The sequence below is a fragment of the Vulpes lagopus genome, chromosome 1 (assembly GCF_018345385.1).
Source record: "Vulpes lagopus strain Blue_001 chromosome 1, ASM1834538v1, whole genome shotgun sequence".
NCBI lineage: Eukaryota > Metazoa > Chordata > Mammalia > Carnivora > Canidae > Vulpes > Vulpes lagopus.
The window spans coordinates 49,295,441-49,316,178 of NC_054824.1; the positions used below are offsets into that span (position 1 = coordinate 49,295,441).

At 38.8% G+C, this 20,738-nt stretch overlaps 1 protein-coding gene across 29 annotated transcripts in view; it reads left to right on the forward strand.

Moving 5' to 3' along the window:
* DST (dystonin) overlaps window positions 1-20,738 on the forward strand; it is a 481,436-nt gene that overhangs the window by 397,240 nt on the left and 63,458 nt on the right. For 25 of the 29 annotated variants that reach the window (XM_041769040.1, XM_041769112.1, XM_041769077.1 and 22 more), the window contains 8 exons: window positions 8,254-8,415; window positions 9,951-10,121; window positions 13,126-13,292; window positions 14,447-14,606; window positions 14,808-15,134; window positions 15,656-15,740; window positions 16,973-17,214; window positions 18,215-18,421. In XM_041769040.1, coding sequence (XP_041624974.1) covers window positions 8,254-8,415; window positions 9,951-10,121; window positions 13,126-13,292; window positions 14,447-14,606; window positions 14,808-15,134; window positions 15,656-15,740; window positions 16,973-17,214; window positions 18,215-18,421 — 1,521 coding nt within the window. The remainder of the gene's footprint in view (window positions 1-8,253; window positions 8,416-9,950; window positions 10,122-13,125; window positions 13,293-14,446; window positions 14,607-14,807; window positions 15,135-15,655; window positions 15,741-16,972; window positions 17,215-18,214; window positions 18,422-20,738) is intronic. The other 4 variants (XM_041769152.1, XM_041769161.1, XM_041769217.1 and 1 more) reach the window with 1 other exon arrangement.

The window sequence follows — 20,738 nt, forward strand, 5'->3', positions numbered from 1 at the left end:
TTTCCAAAATCATCTGCCTTTAGAAAATACTTTAGCTAAAGAACATTTAGTAGGGAACCTAAAGTTACATTTTGGGAACATTTAACATTACGATTTCTGTAGATATGAAATAATAGTGTTGACTATTTTTCAGAAAAACTTTGCTCATTTTATTGTGTATTATGAAAATGTGAGAGGTCTATATATGATAATATTTAGCAGTTTAAGGTATCTTAATTTTATTAATGTTAGAGACTATAATATTTAAAGTAGCTGTATAAGTCAAATTTGGGAGGGAAAGATAAACCAGTCTAATTCTGCTCTAAATGTAGATACACCTTTGGAGTGTGATTGGGGGGTGGGGAGTGGCAGAGGGACAGAGAGAATCTTAAGCAGGCTTCACGCTGGGCTTGATCTCACAACCCTGAGACCGTGGCCTGAGCTTAAATCAAAGAGTTGGGGTGCTTAACTGACTGAGACACCGAAAGTGATTTTAAGTAACAAAAATATAGATAGTTAAATAGATAGATAGATAGATAGATAGATAGATAGATAGATAGATAGATATGCATACATGCATACACAAATATGTGTATGTATATAGTTGTCATAAATACCAGTATAATATTAATAGTTCACATTTAACTTGAATCAAATTATTAGGATTATAATTTGTAGAAGTAGTTGAAATTAGTTAAAAAAAATAGGTATTCCATTATTGAATAAATGGGTTATATTCAAACATAACCACCAAAGGGCACTTTTCCATAGCACTCCTTACTTTCAAGCTATATATTGTGCTCTTTCCTCATCCATATTCTCCACTGTACTGTAAGTTATATAAGGACAGTGGTGCTGAATCTCTGTGCGCCAGTGTTTTGCCAGTGCTTACTATGGTGTTTGCTAGATAGTGAGCAGTTTTTGATGAATGCTTGAATTTATGAATGAATTATATATGTAGTTTAAAAATGTAAGTTTAAAAATAGACTATCCAACTCAAATGTGAAGATTACACATTGTTTTTCTTAGCTTTACATAAAGCCAAAACAATATTGTGATGATGATTCAAAGTTACAGTCTAAGGTGAATTCGGGCCATTCTTATGAAGAGTTCTATGAGGATCAAAGGTACTCATCCACATTTCATGGAAACTTGAATATTAATATTGCCATGAATAAGTAGCTTTCCAGTCTTACATATCAGGATAGGGGCAGTTGTGAGTAAAACCCTTGGTCCCTCACGATCCTCAGCCTAGTGCCCAGTCTACTGTTCAAACATAGTAACTGTGTGTGCTTTTTTCTTATCATTAGCACCTTAGAGCAGACACTCTGCTCAGTACCATAGGATCAAGTGCTTGTTGAAATATTTTACTTCCTGCCTATGATAGGTATTTTTACACATATTTTTCTTTATAGATAGCTATATATATGTATTTTTCTTTTCCCTACTTAATATACTGAATTGCATCAAATAATTGTTGAATGGGTATGTTATTACCTATAGAGTTCTGGTTGGAGAACTCTTTTTTTTAAGATTCAGTTCTTATCTATAAAAATAATTTTGGAATAATGTTTTCTCATTAAAAGTACAAAAGTTCCGTGCCACATCTTTTCTGTAAAATTATCAGAGAAAGTATGTAAGGTTGTTATTATTTTTTTTTTTACTAGAACTGCCTTCAACTCAGGTCAGCACAGTTTTATTTATGTTCAAATGATTATTATTTTGTGAGATTGAGAAAAATAATCTGCCTTTACTTATAACTCTATCTGCTACAATGGTAGTGTTGCTTATTTTATAAAATAAAGAATGGATGGATTTTATTTATTTAAATAAAACTTAATTTTTCTCACAATGGTTAAGGTTTGTCTTTGCTGAATGTATTTTCAAACAGTGTTTTGAAAGAGCGCCCAGGAGATAACAGTCTGCGGATGTAATTTTGTTTATTAAATATCCAGAGTCCCTGGCTGCACTTATTTTTGCCTGGGCCTTGCATTAAGCTCCGGGGGACTTGTGTGTTAGTAACTACTGATACTCATGTCAGCAGTGCTCAGGGCTGGGCCCACAGGAATAATTTACTCTGGAGAACAGTTAGACTTGAACTTGGGCTTTTAAAAAGGAATGACTCAACACTGGGCTCAAAGTGATCCGCACTTTGCATGGCAAATGGTACTGAAGCGGAGTCTGCAACTGCAGCCTGTGAGGGTGTGGTTTCAGCTGAAGGATAGGGACCTGTGTCCTGTGTAGTCCCCCACCCCCCCCACCCCTCCATTTGATATTCAAATGAGCACAGGGACGGGGCGTCGACAAAAGGATTGCTTCGGCGATCCCTTGGTGTCAAGTTCCGCCTCCGCAGCCCTTCGGATCCCTCCCCATTTTGCGCTACGTAGTTGGTGGGATTTCGGGGGACCTCTGAACCCGAGCCGCCCCTCTCTTCCCCAGTCCCAGGCCTGGGTCTGATGCGCGCTGATGTCACCACCAAGCTGTTGCACGGCAGCCTGTCGGCCTCTCGGTACCTCCCCCTGAAGCAGCTCGCCTGCTCCCGCGAGGGGGCCAGGAGTCCAAGAAAGGATGTCTGCGAAGTGAAGCCGCGGGCGGGCGTAGCAGCGAGCGGTAGCGCTGCTCGGGCGGCGGCGCGGGAGCGGAGCCGCGGTCGCCCGGGGAGAGGGGGCGGCGCTGGGGGCGCGGGCGCGGGCGCGGGCGCGGGAGGATGCCTGCGGGGACCGCACTGCCCCGAGGAGCTGGGGACCGCGCGGGGCCCCCGCCTCCCCCACCGGCCACCTCTGCCTCTCTCCAGCTATAGCTGAAATGAAAGCCAAACCGCGGCCGCAGTGGGTCAGTCTCAGGCTAGCCTAGTCTCGGTTTTCAGCTGAATGTGAATTGCGCTGCTTGTGCCTTAGAGGAAACCCGGAGCTCTTCTCTGCTGCAGTTTCCTCAGGTGGAATAAGCCTTAAGGAAGATCGGATAAGACTCTGGAAATGGCTTTTTTTTTTTTTTTTTTAAAGGGGAGTTTATAGTACACCGTGATTTCTGTTTACTTTAAACGGTTGCTGGATTATCCTGGCTTGGCTGTCCAAAAGTGTCCCCCCCCCCTTTGGGTAGCCTCAAAGAAGCTTAATATGGGAAGAAAAACTGCCTTTCGAATCAAGATTATTTATAGCTGCACCCAAAAAAAGTAAAAGAAGATACTAACTTTCTTAACAGCATTAGACAACTTATTTTGCTCTGAAGATTTATTTTGTGCCTTGATCTGAACAATACGCGGTCACTGTGTTTGTCTTTTAAGTTTCTGAAGCATGGTTTATTTATAAAGGAGATGGAGTTGTGCAAGCCATCTTTAAGTGGATTACAGTTAAACAGAGTTCTGCCGATACTAACATTCAGCCTGTTAAAAATGCTTGCTCATTTGGAAATTTTAACCTGGGAATCTCAGATGCAAAATTAGACTAAAAAGGGAAATGGACTGACAACGGAATGTTTTGACTGTTTGAGCCACTGTTAAGTGTGTGTTTGTTTTGGTTTGGTTGTTTTTGTTTTTTCCTTTTCTGTGTTTTGGAGTGTGTGATAGGGACCTTGGGGGAGTGGCGGGGGGGAGGGCAGGAGGAAGGAGATTCTGTTCTGTGTTCTTGATGCACTTTATTTTTTAGACTCATTTTAAAAACCAGGTAAAAGGCTAGTTGCATTTAGAGTGACACACTGATGATGATACCTTAAACACCTCATCTATCACGACCTGTGTTATTTGAGCATATGTCTTTATGCTGAGGACACTTCATAGCTCTGATCAGAAGTATACTTTTTCGAAAGTATGTTTTATCTTATTTCTTATTTTCTGTGTCAAGAGCTGCAATATTTGTTTTAACTATTTACAAAATGGGGAAGCCACTCAGCAGACCCGACTGTTTACGTCAGAATCCCCCATGTGTGGGGAAAGGTGAAGAAGAAGAGGACCTAAATATCGAAGACTGTTATGTCCCACAGCGGTCAATCTATGATACTGTTAGACTAAACGAACAGATAGACTCTGGTTCAAAGGGCAGCCTGTCTTCCAGGCATTTTACAGATCGGACTTTACCCTACAGTCACAGAACACTGGATGTTAGCTCTTTATGCTCTAACGGTGCCCTTGCTTCTTCCAGTGTATTTGAGCTGAGAGGTCGTGAAGCTAACAAACTAGATGAAAAGATGATCTTTGATGCACTCAAGCTAAACAGTGATATCATTCGAACCACAGGATTACCCAAAGCCAAATCCCATGCGGAAAAGAAAGAACATAGACGGTCATGGCGAATGTTTGTCCCAGCCAATTTTATGGATTATGCAAACAAAAGTGAAAGCTCTTTTGTTGAACCTACTGATATGTCAGATGCTGTTACCAAGGCCAGCAAGTGCAGATGGGGTACTAATTCTCTAACGTCGGAGGAGGATGACTCTGGTTTATGTAGCCCTCCAGCAGAGAGGGAAGAAAAACAGGGCATTTTAATTGGAGACCAGTCAAGAATTAGAAGCTTGTCTTCTGCTGAAGATATTCATATAGCAGAGCAATACAGACCGTTTTTTTCCGTTTATTCCATTAGTGAACAGAAAATCCCTTTGCTTTCATGTAGGAGTGCCCACCCTGATGAAAATTTCAAAATGATTTTACATGATGTTCCTCCTCTAGAGGAAATAAAATGTGTAAATGGTCAAGGGGAAAGCCGTAGTGAAAATTGCCTGCAGAATGATTTGAAAGAGAGCACCATTAAGTGTGATCCATTAAATACACTGGGAGATGGAGAAAGCCAGTGTATTTCTAACACTGGAGGAGGAAAAACATATGGACCAGGAGGATCGCAAGTCACAGCACCAAGTGGGGAACTGATGGAAGTTTCTTCTGAGGTTTTACACCTCTCTCTCACAGATCTGGAGGGAAATGATGCAGATTGCGGTAGCACAAGTTTAGTAAAAAATGTGACACGGTTGACACCCTATGATCCAGAAGAATCCAACCTAGCATCTAAAGAGGAAGTGGAGGCACCCCTTTCTGCCCAGGAGATGGACGTGGTCCATATGAAGTGTTCCCCGAAATTCATACCAGTAAGAAAGCAAGCAGCTCCCAGAAAAGCAAGGGCCCAGGCTGGAATGTTGGGCCCAGTCTGTAATGGCTTTCAGTTAGTTCAGGTAATTAACGGGAACGTGAAACTGTAATGCTAGTAGTTCGTGTTTCTGTTTTAAAGTGGTCACTAGTGTCTCTGATAATGGTCAAATTCTGTCTTCTGTTTTGGGGATTTGCCGGTACCTTGCAAGATGCCAGGTATTGATAAGTTGATCATTACAACAAGTTAATTTAGGCACCTTTAAAAAAAATTTACTTATTTATTCATGAGAGACACAGAGAGAGAGGCAGAGACATAGGCAGAAGGAGAAGCAGGCTTCTCCTGCTTCTCCAGTTCACTTGAGTGGCAGGACTCGATCCCAGGACCCCAGGATCACAACCTGAGCCAAAGGCAGACATCTAACCACTGAGCCACCCAGGTGCCTTTTAGAAGGATGATTATTCCCAGCTGTTTAAGAGTCCTGTTAACTGGGCAGGCAGTGGCTGTTTCCCTGCGTTTAGACTGCCCCCTCTGTGAATTTATGTTAACATTAGGCTTTTACACAAATTGTGGTTTAAGACACTACCACTTAAGGGTAGTTTTTGTGGATTCATTAAGGTTGAACAGGCCTGGTCATGAAGGTACAAGCACACAGTATTTATATTGCCGTGGTCTGCAAAGTAGTCTGCTCAAATTAAGGACATTTAAAACGTGCTGAAAATCTGCTCTCACAAGCTCTGAATGTGGAAGTAGAGAAGTTGTGCTGTATTTTGTAGTCATTATAGCTCCTAACTTTTTGTGAGTGGTGAATGAGGTAAGAAAGTAAAGGGTACAGCCTTGTCATAAGTAGAGGTTGTTTGTCAAGCCTGTGATTATTTTCTTCCCACTCAGATTGAAGTTCAGCTATTTTGGTATTTTTACTAAGTTCTTCTGGTAAACTTTGCCTCATAGGTAATTTTATTTTATTTTAAGCTTTGTGTTGGTGTGCTTATGGGTTAGATTAGGGGAAAAGTCTCTCTTCCTAAGTATTTGTTACCACTGAGAGATAAGGAATTTGGACAGTATCAGAACAGGTCCTCTTCCCAGCCTATGAAATAATCACTCCAGTCAGTGTTACCCTTTTCTGGTGCATGTGTTAAATGGCATACTAGGTTAAAAGCTTAAAAGTACTTTCTTTGTATAAAGGATTTAGCAGTTTCTTTTGTATAAAGCAATTAAGCTCTTAGGAATATACAGATTCTTCAGTAGTTCTCTTTTTTTAACCCACAGTATATTTTTTGTAGCACTTTAGATAATTACCACAAACTCACCCAGAGCTACTCTGATGTGCAACCCTAAAATTAGTTTCTTTAAAACCAAGATCAGAGGTTAAAGCAATTTACTAGAACATTGTATCAGGTTTTTTTTGTCCTGAACATATCTGAGAGAGAGAGAGTAGAATTTTTCCCTGGCAAGTTCCTGGAACTAAGAATGTAGCAGTTTTGTACCGTTCCCAACTTTTTTTCCGTAAGTAGTGAAACATATCCATAGCTATTAGTTCCTAGAAGTGGTATAGAAAAGAAGTAGAATGGTAGTGCCAAATTCTATTTTCACCGCCTTGCTGCAACTTTGTATTGACTTATTAGGTAACTTTTAATGCCTTTTTTAAAATTAAAAAAGCTTACTTTTTTTTTTTTCTCAATGATTTGAGTTCTTATTTCTTGCGTCATGTGTAATTGACTGTTTATATTTAGTACTGTTCTATAGAAACAATTAGCCAGTGTGCAAATTGTCTGTAAGGATTTTATATAGAAGAAGAAACTTGGACTTTTAGCTGAGAGGAGACTTTTAAGGGAAATGATCATTTATTTGTTTGCTATTCCTAATTTACTCATTTATGCAATAACACAGGGTTATCTTGCATGCCATGCCTTAGGCCAGAGTCTGGAGAGTTTCTGCTGTAGCCTCTACATCTTTAAAAATTACTTTCCATACTATGGCTATAATTTTTTAAGTACTGTTTTGTTATTTGCCTTTTTAATGTTTTCATATGTTCTGTTAACTGTCCATTTACTTGTACTATTGATATATTGTGCCCTATAGTATAATAACTCAAACTCCAAAACCTTGTCTTGTCTTAATATCTAGCTGAAACTTTCCTTCCTTGGTTAATTTATTTTCTTTATGACATCCTTTAGACTCTCTATATAAAACATTTGTATCTCTATGAGAGTTGATGTATCATCAGTACTATCCCTTTGTGGGGTTAATGTCATCCACACCAAAATGTAAATATAGTTTTTCTCTACTGAAACTCATTCGACAAATAATTATTGCTAGGTACCATGGTAGGTCCAGGACATAGAACCACTATAAGGAAAACAGAAATTTCTGCTTTCATGGAACTTGGATTTTACTCCAGCACATGAGATTTTTTGCCAGTGACAGGCATTTGAGGACCGTAAGTTGGATGGAGCTGAGAAGAGAAAGGAGAGCTCTAGCAAAATGGCTGGCAGTTCAAGCAGCGACCAGAGTAACCAGAGTTGCTGTGCTGGGTGACATGTGTGAGCAAATCCATGGGATGAGGTCTGTGCTCTTGCAAGGCTTTTAGGGGGCTGGATGGGTAGGGATCCATACTATTACAGTGTCTGCCTACATCTTTTCTCATTTCCTCTCTCTGTATTTTGGCCCAACTGGCAAACTATAGATTGGCCTCTTGGCTCACCTCAACATCTTGTTATTGATCTTCATTTCCAATTTGGGTCTCAGACTTCAACAGTTGCCAGCTAGCAGCAGGTGTCCATAGAGGAGCTGATAAGGCTCCTTGCCCAGTAAAGCTCTTGGGCCCATCTTATCATTTTGCTCCTTTGCATTTTCCATACCTTTTTTTTTTTTTTTACTAGAGTTAAATTGGAATGATAGAAAATAGTGTTATGCTAATGAAGCAATCAGGAGAGGACAGATAAACTCTTTTTTTTGGTTTTATAAGTAATCTGATTAAAGGTACTTAGAATATCATTCTTTCAAATTCCTGAGTGGTTTTGATAATATTATGAATTTACATTTAGTTTAGTTTCTTACTGTTATTCATAAGGTGGCTGTGACATACGAATAGATAACAAAAATTATTTTTACCTGTAATAATGGATAGCTGATAATTATACAACATTTGTATTAAGGTAAGATAGATAATTTATATAAATTATTTCTCTTCTAATTGCAGGCATTCCAAAAAGAAGAGATTGAACCTTTGCAGGTTAAACAGCAAGATGTAAACTGGTTAGGTCAAGGCCTTATTCAGAGTGCTGCTAAAGGCACCAGCACACAGGGTTTAGAGCATGACCTGGATGATGTCAATGCACGCTGGAAGACTCTCAATAAGAAGGTAATTTTTCCATCTCCTTTGTTTTTTTTTTTCCTTTGTTATCATATCTGTTGATTATTCTTCTCTAGCATTTGTTGTGACAACTAATCATATTTATAGTAGCTAAACTTCCCTGAACATGCTTACTTTTTTTATATTGCTGTAAATTAGATGGCCAAAACTCAGATGCCCACAGGAGGTCAGTAGGCAACATAAATGAGAGAAGTGAGTTGAGTGAAATAGAACCTCTCTCTATCACTATCTTGACTTTGATAGAGACACAGTTGTGCCGGTGTGATGGCAGGCGGCCCATGATCCATGACCTTGTGTTGAGGGAGCTCACACACCTTTAAAGGTACAATCGGTACTTAGCTCTGGCACATCATCCCACATAGGGATCTAGATTCACTGTTGTCAAATTGTTTACTTACTTTCAAAGGGACTTGGAAATCTCACTTTTTCTGTGAAACATAATTTTCAAATGTTGGCAACTAATTTCACACTGTATAATAGGTCACGCTCTGCAGGTGAATAGGACTATGTCTCTGTCGGCCTTGGACTGAGGGTTTACCACCCTCGCCATAGGCTGTTAACTCTAAATATTATTTTACTTATGAGATGTAGATTCCACCTTTTTCTAAATGTCCATGGGAGAAAACACTGGAAAATAATGCTCTGATACCTCACGGGGATAATGCTGAAACATAATGGCAGCCCTTCACATGACATAAATTATCAGAACATTGTATGGGATGGCAGTGCTTATCTAGTGGTGGTGGTTTTTGTTCTTGTAGTTTTCTCTGCTTTGAAATCTTAAGCAATTGTTGCCAAATCTCAAAAGTACATTTATCATTCTATAAAGTCTGATTCATATTGGAGTGCTCTTCAAACACCACTGAAATGTAGTGTCAGGTGTAAATATATTCCATAGTGCTTAAAATATCTCACCAACTACTTTTTCAATCCTAAAGGAAAAGATCTGTGAGAAGGGCAATAGGATATCTCTATGTAGGACACAGAGACTCCATTTACTAGAATACAAAGGCCCCTGGTTTGTCAGAAAGGACTCCAGGACTTGGAGCTAGCTGAATTTAATCGGATACTTTACAGGTATTTTGCCTAGCAAAATATAAATCTGTTTCTCTCTACTCTAATAGGTTTTTTCTAAACTTAGTCTTTTAAAATAGTCATCAGTAGGAAATAAAAAAATGAATCAAAAGGACATTGATAAAAATGAATTAGGCATTGTTTCTTTCAGTAACCTTAAAATATTTGAATTATTCGTTCCAATCACAAATGTATTTGGTATTTCCAAAATCTCAAAGATTTCACCTTTTACATTACTGTTTGGGATGGATACCTTTTCTGCTTGGCTCACTTGATGCACTTTGACTCCCTTCTACCAGTCATGTCAATGCTTTGGGCAGATTTTAAGTGAAAAGGAAAAGAAAAATTTGTGACCAGATGGGAAGATGAGCATGAAAAGTGGTGGCTGGTGGGCAAATTTCATTTGTCATGGAACAAGTAAATAAGTTGGTGCAACTGAAACTTTGCAGGTGGCTCAGCGTGCAGCCCAGCTGCAGGAGGCCCTGCTGCACTGTGGGCGATTCCAGGATGCCCTGGAGTCCCTGCTCAGCTGGATGGTGGACACTGAGGAGCTTGTAGCCAATCAGAAGCCTCCGTCGGCTGAGTTCAAAGTGGTGAAGGCCCAGATACAAGAGCAAAAGGTAAGTCAGTGATACTTTTGTGTTGTGTTTCATGTTAAATCGCTATAATGACAGTAGAAATTTACCTTGCAACTCTCTTTGAATTAACAGGATATTCTAGTTGACTGGCCACTGGTGCTCTAGAAATTATTTTTTAGTCATGCAACAAATATTTACTGAACATCTGCCATGGGTCCAACACTTTCAGGTGCTGGAGATAATCACTGACTAGAAAAGATGAAAGTTCCTCTTTGAGTTTAAGGTTTTGTGGACAGGGAGGAAGAGGAAGAGACAGTAAACTAAGTTGTGATAAGTTTGCAAGTGAAAAATAAAGCAGAGGTGGGAGATAAGAATTAGGAAGTAACAGAGCAAGGATGGAGGACAGGAAGTGCTGGAGTGGAGTTGGGGTTGTATATGTGTGCAGTTTCAAATAGGGTAGTCAAGGAAAACTTCACTCACTAAAAAGGTGATTTTGGCAGAAATATCCTTATTCCCTTATATATTAAACCAGTTTATATGAAATTGCCTTAATGCTATTACAGTACCATTAACTGTATTCTGTATGCTGTGCCTTTCATCCCTGTGACTTACTCATTCCATAACTAGAAGCTTGTATTTCTCACTCCTTATTTATAGATTAAATACAGGCAGTGTTTTGTGACTTGGCCTATGCTAAAGAAGCAAAAATTTGATTTTTTTTAAGATTTTTTTTTTTTTTAAATTTTTATTTATTTATGATAGGAACACAGTGAGAGAGAGAGGCAGAGACACAGGCAGAGGGAGAAGCAGGCTCCATGCACCGGGAGCCTGACGTGGGATTCGATCCCGGATCTCCAGGATCGCGCCCTGGGCCAAAGGCAGGCGCCAAACCGCTGCGCCACCCAGGGATCCCAAGATTTTATTTATTTATTCATGAGAGACACAGAAAGAGAAGCAGAGACATAGGCAGAGGGAGAAGCAGGCTACTTGTGGGAAGCCCAATGTGGGACTTGATCCCAGGACCCTGGGATTACAACCTGAGCCAAAGGCAGATGCTCAACCACTGAGTCACCCAGGCGCCCCCCCAAATATTTGGTTCTTACATCCTAAGGTGTATGCTATTGTGTCTTTTGACACAACTAATATGGAACCAAGTTGGAAAGAAAGACACATCTGTTAAAGGGATAATGACATATTTTTAAAAATTCTGTGCTCCTGATGGTGTTGGTCAATTAAGCATTTAGTGATATTTTCAGTACTAATTTCTCAGCCATGACTTGAAATGGCATGTGGGAGGGGCCCAGCACACAGCACATTGGTAAGATTTTTCCTATGTGGAAATTTAAAAAGAAGAGAAAGGGGATCCCTGGGTGGCGCAGCGGTTTGGCGCCTGCCTTTGGCCCAGGGCGCGATCCTGGAGACCCGGGATCGAATCCCACATCGGGCTCCCGGTGCATGGAGCCTGCTTCTCCCTCTGCCTGTGTCTCTGCCTCTCTCTCTCTCTCTCTCTCTCTCTCTCTCTCTCTCTGTAACTATCATAAATAAATAAAAATTAAAAAAAAAAAGAAGAGAAAGGATTAAGAGGTTTAATTTAGTTTCAACATTCAGTACCATCTCTAAAAATTCTTTGAAGATTCTAGTATACTGAAAATTAACCTTTTAGAAATAGATTTAGAGATAAGGATTACAGAAACAAAATAGGAAACACGTTGCATTTGCATGATTTTTAAATAATATATGTGTAATATATAATATGTAACAAAGTAATGTGTGTTTAATAAGTATAATATATTATAATGTACTGCTACCATTCAGTATGTAATTTAAACCTTTGTCATTCTCCCTTAAGTCAATGAACTATGTTGGCCAACAAAATGTATTTCTTGACTTTGATTTTCTCAATTGCTAGAGCCTTTGCGATTCAAGTTTATCAGAAGTAATCCATTTAATTAGTTCTCTTTACTGCCTAAACCACCTGTTGTGCCTTGATTTTATAATGACTGTAACCTATAACAAGAGAGTTTGCATTTCTTCCCTTTCTTTGTAAACATGTTCCTCTTACCATCTGACTTGGTGGTCCCAAAATGAAAGTGAGAGGATGCTCTTTTAGCTTGTTGCCTAAGGGTAGCTGTAGATTTCTCTAATCCTTAACTATCAGTCAGGATCAGATTAAGGAGGCAGTGAAGAAGTATTTAGCATTTCATATACCTGTGATTTCCTCACTGCTATTAACACAGTGCCTGTACTTAGCACTTGCTCATGAAATAATCATTCTGATTAGATTAGAGCAAGGTAATCCTGAGTTCTGGCTACTTCTGTCAAACATTCCATTCCTGGCTTTTTTGAGATGTTTGCTTAGAATTAAATTGGATTTTTTTTTCCTGCTGCTAAATCCTGAAATACTGGTCTTATTTAGCCAGCTTCAAGGATTTCTGACTTGTTCCATCTTCTGTTCCTTTTGGAAATGGTATTTAGAGGCTCTTTTTTCAGCCTCATGAAGGATTTTAGGAGCTAGTTCCACCTAGAGAGAAGCAGGAGCCTCTAGTTTTAGCCTCATCAGCTTGTGAACTTGATCTGAGTCTCAGTCTCCCTGTCTCTAATGGTTTGTTTAACATGGGAAAAGTTTGGAAAACTTTAGTGATTTATAGTAATCTTACTTGTCTTAGTAGGACAGGTGACTGTTGAATGTTTAGGGTATTCCCATTTCATTACAGTAGCGGGGATCTTGTACTTCAAGTGGAGTAGAGTTATCCTTGAGCAGCACCTTCTGTCTCATTATTTTATATAAAAAAATTAATAATGAATGGCTTATGGCCTTACCAATATTAGCTTGAAAAGCCCGAGTCACAATGTCTGACATGATAGCAATGAATCACTAAACAAAATGGGTTATTTTTAAAATCCTACTTTTTTATGTGAATCTATACAAAATATGTATTCTTGTCACATATCAAAAGTACTTAGACTGTGTTTTCCATGATGTTAACAGTTTCTTTTGCCCTCCCTGCCCCCCTTTTAATTTTGGTGTTTAATGTTCTGTCTCAAGCTTCTCCAAAGATTGTTGGATGACCGCAAATCTACTGTGGAGGTAATCAAACGAGAAGGGGAAAAAATTGCTGCAACAGCAGAACCTGCGGATAAAGTGAAGATTTTGAAACAGCTGAGTCTCTTGGATAGTAGATGGGAGGCATTACTTAATAAAGCTGAAACAAGGTAACTTAAATACTTCCTATCTTCTGAAAGAGTAGCAAAGGCTTTCATGCTAATAGTTTGCATTTTGGTAATGCTTTTCTCCAAATTGTCATTTTCCTATGTTTACCATGTATGTAAACAGGCAGCAAGGGCTGTGGTGCCTCACTGTTCATTCTTCCAATGGTAAGGTCTTGTAGTCACCAAATTTCAACTCTTTATTTTAAGAAAAATAGTTCCCCAGGAGTAATTCATCTATTTATTACACAGTAACTGCTTGCCTGCCATGAATCAGGCACAGAGCAAGACCTTGGGTTACAGAGGTGAACTGGACAGATCATCTCTGCCCTCAGGGCATGGTCTAATAGAGCTTTATAGCCATTGAAAAGTAATGACAAAGTGATGTTTCAGAGCAAAAACATAGAGTGTTGTGGAAGCATATGATAGGAAGAACCTAGTCTGGGGGCAAGGAAATGACAGCTAAGCTATGTCTTAAAGGAGTAGGAGTTAGCCAAGAAACAAAGTAGATGGAAGGCTAAGATGTTTAGACATATAACGTTTATGAAGGGTTAGAGACCTGGAGCATATTTCTCTTCTTTTGTGATATTTTAATCCATAAATATTAACTGTTGCTATTGGGAAATATATCTGACACTGTACTTGGGACGGGGGAGGATATACTTGATGCATTACTTAGGTAGGAATCCCTGTTCATTCCATGGGGGGGTGGGTAATCCAGTTTTGATGAGTTGATTAAGGCAGTCGCAGCAACTGGTGCTCTTATTGAAGTTAATGAATGTATTTATTTAACACTTTAAACAGGGCTTAGTGCAGAATATGTGTTCCATAATTGTTACTTTTATTGTCATTATTTCTGCTATTGTTTTTATAACATTGCTATTATTATTAAACAGCTATTATTTTTTTAAGTATTATAACCAGATTTCTTAAGAGTTTCATAAGATTTAGGTACTTGGGGTTGGTCTCTGGTACACCTTTAATTTTATTTAACGGGAAAATTACTTTAGCATGTCCTTGAAACGTGGAACATCTTAACTCTAACCTTAGATGTTTTTCACAAAAAAATGTCTCATGTGCAGGAGCATGAGTAAAGATTTTTGTTGAATATTTCACACATTCTTCATCCCTAAATGACCTTTATCTTGGCACATGTATAGGAATCGTCAGTTGGAAGGTATCTCGGTGGTAGCACAGCAATTTCATGAAACCCTAGAACCATTGAATGAGTGGCTTACAACCATAGAAAAGAAGCTGGCGAATTGTGAGCCCATAGGAACCCAAGCATCTAAACTTGAAGAACAAATTACACAGCACAAAGTAAGACACCCTTTGCACATTAGTAAGATTCAGTTTTCCGTCTCCTCCATGGTTTTATGTCATAAATTTGAGTTATGCACTATTGTGTTATGCATGATTGCAAACTAAGCCCATTTCAAATGTCATTCTTTCGTTCTGTTTATGTTTTCATTTTTATTTGTCCATCCTTTCTGTTTCTCTTTTTTTTAAACTTTATTTTAGGCTTTAGAAGATGACATCATCCATCACAATAAACATTTACACCAGGCTGTTAGCATTGGCCAATCCTTAAAGGTTTTGAGCTCCAGGGAGGATAAAGATATGGTGCAAAATAAATTAGACTCCTCTCAAGTGTGGTACATTGAGATGCAAGAGAAAAGTCACAGCAGGTCTGAGCTCCTCCAGCAGGCCTTATGTAATGCTAAGATTTTTGGGGAAGATGAAGTTGAGCTGATGAATTGGCTGAACGAAGTACATGACAAACTGAGCAAGCTCTCAGTCCAGGATTACAGCACTGAGGGGCTTTGGAAGCAGCAGTCTGAACTTCGGGTATTTTTATTTCTTTCTTTTTTTTTTTTTTTTCATTTCAGTTGTCATTATTTTCTTTGTCTTCCTTATTTCTAGATTATTTTATGTTCTTGCGATTTAGGTGAATTGCTATATTCAAAAAAGACTTAGCCTGTGTATACAGATTATGTCTAATGAAATTCACGTTAGCAAAAAGTTAAATTTGTCCAGTAGCCAGATTCTTCACTTTTTCTTTGTTATTTTATGATTGTTTACAAAGACCTCTAATTAACCAGTAGTGCAGTATCTTCACTGGACTTCATAGGCCATTTTCTGAAAAGGAGAATGTATGGGTTAGGATAGCGGAACATGAGACATGGGCCATGATAGTTTAAAGAAGAGGGGTAAGCAAGGCAACAGGAATGGCTAGTTGAAAATGGGAGGTGTTTACTCAAATCTCTATGAAACACAGAGTTCTCTAAGGTTAACCAAAGCTAATTGTTATTTAAATTTCCACACACACACACACACACACACATATAAAAATGGTACCTATGTTTTAGGTTCTGCAAGAGGACATCCTACTCAGAAAACAAAATGTCGATCAGGCATTACTAAATGGTTTAGAACTACTGAAACAAACAACAGGTGAGAATCTTTCAAATCAACTCATCATTACTGTTAGCATTTTGCATTGCTTTCTAAATATTTTAGGGAGAGGGGAAAAACAAAATATTTTATAATTTTGGGGCCACTCCAAGACTTCATTCTGCAGAATGCTTTGAAGACTGATCCAAGAGCGTTTTGGAATATGATCTCACTTTTTTTCTCATGATCTCACTGGGGTTCTTAATGGAAATGGTGTGTATTACTCATAACACAAAGCACTGTGGCATAGGAGATGCTCAGAGAAGCCCACAGCAGAGTTACGTTGGTTTTCCACTGAGGGAGGCAGTTGTTCTACATGCGTGCATAGGTTGTAAACAGATTTTTAAAATTTTACGGTTGTTGGCATTTCGTAACACACACGCCATGCCTACCCACCCTCAGGTTTCATTTTTCCATGCTTAAACTCACTAAGAAAACAGATACAGACTAACTTGTTTTCACTATGCCTGTGTCCAGTTCAGCACCATATTGTGGTATGGGCGAGTAAGATTCACTATGAATTGGAGGAATTTGACGTAGTATCTAGAACCTCGGACTAGGAGTCTGAAGCCTAGGACACAGTTTCTCTGTGTGTCTGCAAATGAGGTAGAGGCGACTGAGGATCTGTTGAAGTAGTACAGATGAGTGTGTTATTTTTAATATGTATACACATGCACACAACACACGTATGTATCACGTACACACACGTGTCCATCCATACGTACACGTATGCCAGGCATTGTTCTGAACACTTCGCAAATAAGCTCATTGAATTTTTATCATAACCCGATGAGGTGGATTCTGTTCTTATCCCTATGTAAAGTAAGGCCCAGAGTAAAGAAGGGCCCAGAGAGGTTATTTTATACATGGTAACAAGCCACAAAGTCAATATTTGAACCCAAGTGGTGTTTAGCCCCTATCCTTGAAAAACTGAAAGCACCATATAGTTAGATGCAAAGATGATGCTTTCACATAACTGAAGGCACTGTAGCCCTTTCCAATTTTATATTTGTATTTTAAGAGCTGTTGATATTTGCCAGAAATCCTGGGGGAAAAGATTAAAATTGGGAAAAAGGCTTCTCTTGGGTCAAATCATCTTTGGGAAAATGCTCTTTTTTTTTTTTCTTACCATAGAAAAATGTCATCAGTATACAATAATATCTAAAGAAACCCTACCCTCCCTTTGCCTTTTCTTTCCTTTCTTGAGATATAACATGCCTTTGACATTTTAGGTGATGAAGTTTTAATAATTCAAGATAAGTTGGAGGCCATTAAAGCAAGGTACAAAGATATCACAAAATTGAGCACGGATGTTGCCAAAACTCTGGAGCAGGCACTGCAGCTTGCAAGGCGGCTGCACGCCACGCGCGAAGAGCTCTGCACCTGGCTGGACAAAGTGGAGGTGGAATTACTTTCCTATGAGACTCAGGTTCTGACAGGAGAAGCAGCAAGCCAAGCACAAGCGAGACAGAAAGTATGCTCGGATTTATGCATTTTGAATCTATTTGTTATCTCTTAGAGAGATGGTCTCATGTCGTTACTAATACACTGAAGGATGCCTTGATGGGTGGGGACCCAACAGAAATTGGCTGCAGATCAATTGCTTAAAACTTTAAGGAGTCCAAAGATGAAAATAGCATATTGTAATTTGTTTCCAGAGTCTTCTGGTTGGGAGTATAGTTTATAGCACAAGAGACAGAATGATGAAAATGGAAAGGAGGAAAATAAAAAAAAGGAAAATGATTGTTTTAGAGGGATACAGAATTTGCTTAGAATTAACACTATCTCTCTAAGATAGTGTAAGATACGCTCTCTAAGATGCGTAGCATGAGGTAGCCTTTCTAAGATACGCTCTCTAAGATGCGTAGCATGAGGTAGCCTTTCTAATTATATTGCAAAAGTATTATTTAATCATGATGATTGTTCTTCTTTTCAAAGATAGCCTCTGTTTTTATCAGCCCTGAAGTATGATCGCATGTGGATGAAAAGGAGTTGGGGAGGTCAGGTTCACAGAGCCTGTAATGATTCAACTGGGATGATTTAAAGCCACTATGTTCTCATTTTGAGGGTCACTTCAGTTCTAGCTTGGACTTTACTCTTGGACTTCACTCTTTACTCTATTTCACTTTTCTGATACCTGCTTACTTAGAGGTTATCAGAAAGCAAAGAATAATACACATTAACTTGCTTGGTTTTATTTCCCAAATTTTAAACATTTGTATTAAAGTTCAAAGATAGAATCTTTGCTGTGTTGACCAATGACTTGTTCTTTGTAACTCCTCAGGAAACACTTCCCTTTTTACAAAATAGCTTTAAGGAACAAAGGTTCCTAAACTTAACTGAAACACAGGGGCCAATGCCTGGCATTATTCTCCTGCAGAGGACTTTAGTGCCAAGGACAGTAAAAGGAAAAGCCTGTTCAAACTCTTAAGCATTACCCCCAGATTTGTATGTTTTCTTAATTCTGCTCTCAGGAACTGAAAAAGGAAGCTAAGAACAGCAAAGCCTTATTAGACTCCCTTAATGAAGTGAGCAGTGCTTTACTGGAGCTGGTTCCATGGAGGGCAAGGGAGGGACTTGAAAAAATGGTGGCCGAGGACAATGACCGCTACCGACTGGTGAGCGACACCATCACTCAAAAGGTGGAGGAGATTGATGCCGCCATTCTGAGATCCCAGCAGGTAGGGGCATGCGGTTTGTTGTCTGGGCAATACATTTTCCCCAGTTGTTCTCCGAGTCTTTACCTGAACAAAGATTTCTGCTAATAGTGTTTCCATTCATTTGTTATGCTTCAGAAGCAAAAGGAGGGATTTGAAAAGAATTCAGGTTCCTTCGACATCTGAGTGCCAGACCAGGCAAGGCTAATCTGTACATTGTTAACAGCCATCTGCCTCCCTGTAGCCCAGACTTATCCTTACCAAATCAGTCCCTGGGAAGATCAGCCCGGCTTTCCAAACAAAGTGCTTTTTTTGCCTCCATGTATGTGAATTGCTAATACTAATTTTATGCCTTGGCTAAGTCTAATCTGTATGTGAGTAAATATTTTGAGTTATCGTGTAAGTCAGCATTAACTGCTCATTTACATACTGCTATGGCAAAGAGAGAGCTATATTCTTTCTAAAAAGGAAGCAGTGGCGTTGGTGATACTGTGTTTTTTCTGGAGATGACTCAAGGGAAAAAAACGATAGTTTCTGACCTGTCTGCGACTCACGCAGAGTTTATAGTTCCAGAGAGTTTTATAGGCACCCAGCCCTCACCACAGCTCCCTCAGAAAACTGTGGGCAACGAGTGGGGTTCTGGAAACAGAAGTTTATAAGACATACTTTGATGAACTTTTATTGACTATTTCGGACTATTTACATTAAGTCATCAGACTCTTACTGCAGACTCTCTGTGACAGGGCTAATGCACTATTGCAGTGTATTTTAGAGCAGAGCTATGGAAGGTGCATAACTAAGCTTGTACTAATATGTGCCAAAATCAAGCGGATTGTGTGGGACCATCCAAAATTAATTTTCAAAGGTTGCTGTAGAAGTGTAATTTATTTATTGTTAAATATTATGATTTAAACAGCACAATGCTTCACTCCTCATGTCAGTGCTCTGAAATCACAAAAGCTGATGAAAACCAATGACAGCAAAAGGCCTGCCTAAGAAATTTTTGCGAGGGAAGAGCATTCATGCCTGAGGAATGTATTTGCATGACTTCTGTTTTCCAAGTTTGGCACAATTTCTGTGCCTCCTTATTACAGGAAAATAAACGCATTTTATTTGTGAAGTTTATTCAACTATAGGAAAATGCTGGATTTTTTTCACCAAAACTGATACCAACATTTCAGAATTAACACTGAAGATTTCCTAAATTAGCAAGACAAATATTCTGTACTTTTAGAGTCTGATTTTTCTTGAGGAGTTGACTATGGGTGGTCAGTTTGGTGAAGTAAGTCAGTGAAGAGGGCAAGATGGCAGGTAGAGCTTGTCTTGGTTAATAATTTCAGATATGTGCCAGTGTCATTAACCATAGTTCGGTTCTTTTTGAGGTTAGCAAATATTTTCTGAAGTTAAAAAAAAAAAAAAAAGGGAACCAGGTCAATATATATCCCAAACATATATCCTTTAGGAAAGTAACAGTAACTCGTGCCTTTTCTGATAAAAATCATTCATTATAGAAAATTTTAAGATTTTCTGAAAGAATACATACAAACTCATGGACTTCTTCTAGTCATTCTTCTGAGAAAGAGACAGAGGATTTGTGTAGTAGCAATGTCTTACTGCCACCAGTAGGTCTTACAGCTAATATTAATGCCATTAATATTTTCTGGTTATTCACATGTATTTATTCTGTATTCATATGTGCCTTCCTTTGAAATGCCTGTAAGTCTTTCCAATGAAGTACCTCCAGCAATCAAGAAAATCAGTAAAATGTACTTAAGACACAAAAGAAAGAAAGAAAGAAAGAAAGAAAGAAAGAAAGAAAGAAAGAAAGAAAGAAAGAGAAAGAAAGAAAGAAAGAAAGAAAGAAAGAAAGAAAGAAAGAAAGAAAGAAAGAAAGATCTTCCAGCTAGGCTTAAAACATACAGTTTTTGAGTGGGAAGAACATGTACAGTGAAGGGGCTTGCCTGTGCTCCCCAAAACTAGTATGTAGTGGAGTTGAATCCAGATTTGATCCAGATCTCATTCTACCTCACTATTATGCCTCCTTACAAATTATGTAGAAAGGAAAAATCCTGAGGGTGGCCTAATTTTTCTAACTTCCTCCGATAATCTGAAGAAGGGTGCCATTATTACAGCAAAATGGAAGTATGTAATGAGAGCATCTCCAACTACAAGGACCATGAGCCAGGAAAGTACAGTGCTGACAAGATTATGAAATACCATTCTCTGGAAGAATTTAAAAACAAATTAAATTGGTACCTGTTTTTCTGGTTTGGCAGAGATTTAATTTTGTACCCGAAAGGACAGTTTCTAAACTTAGAATTTCCAAGTTTATAAAGGAGCT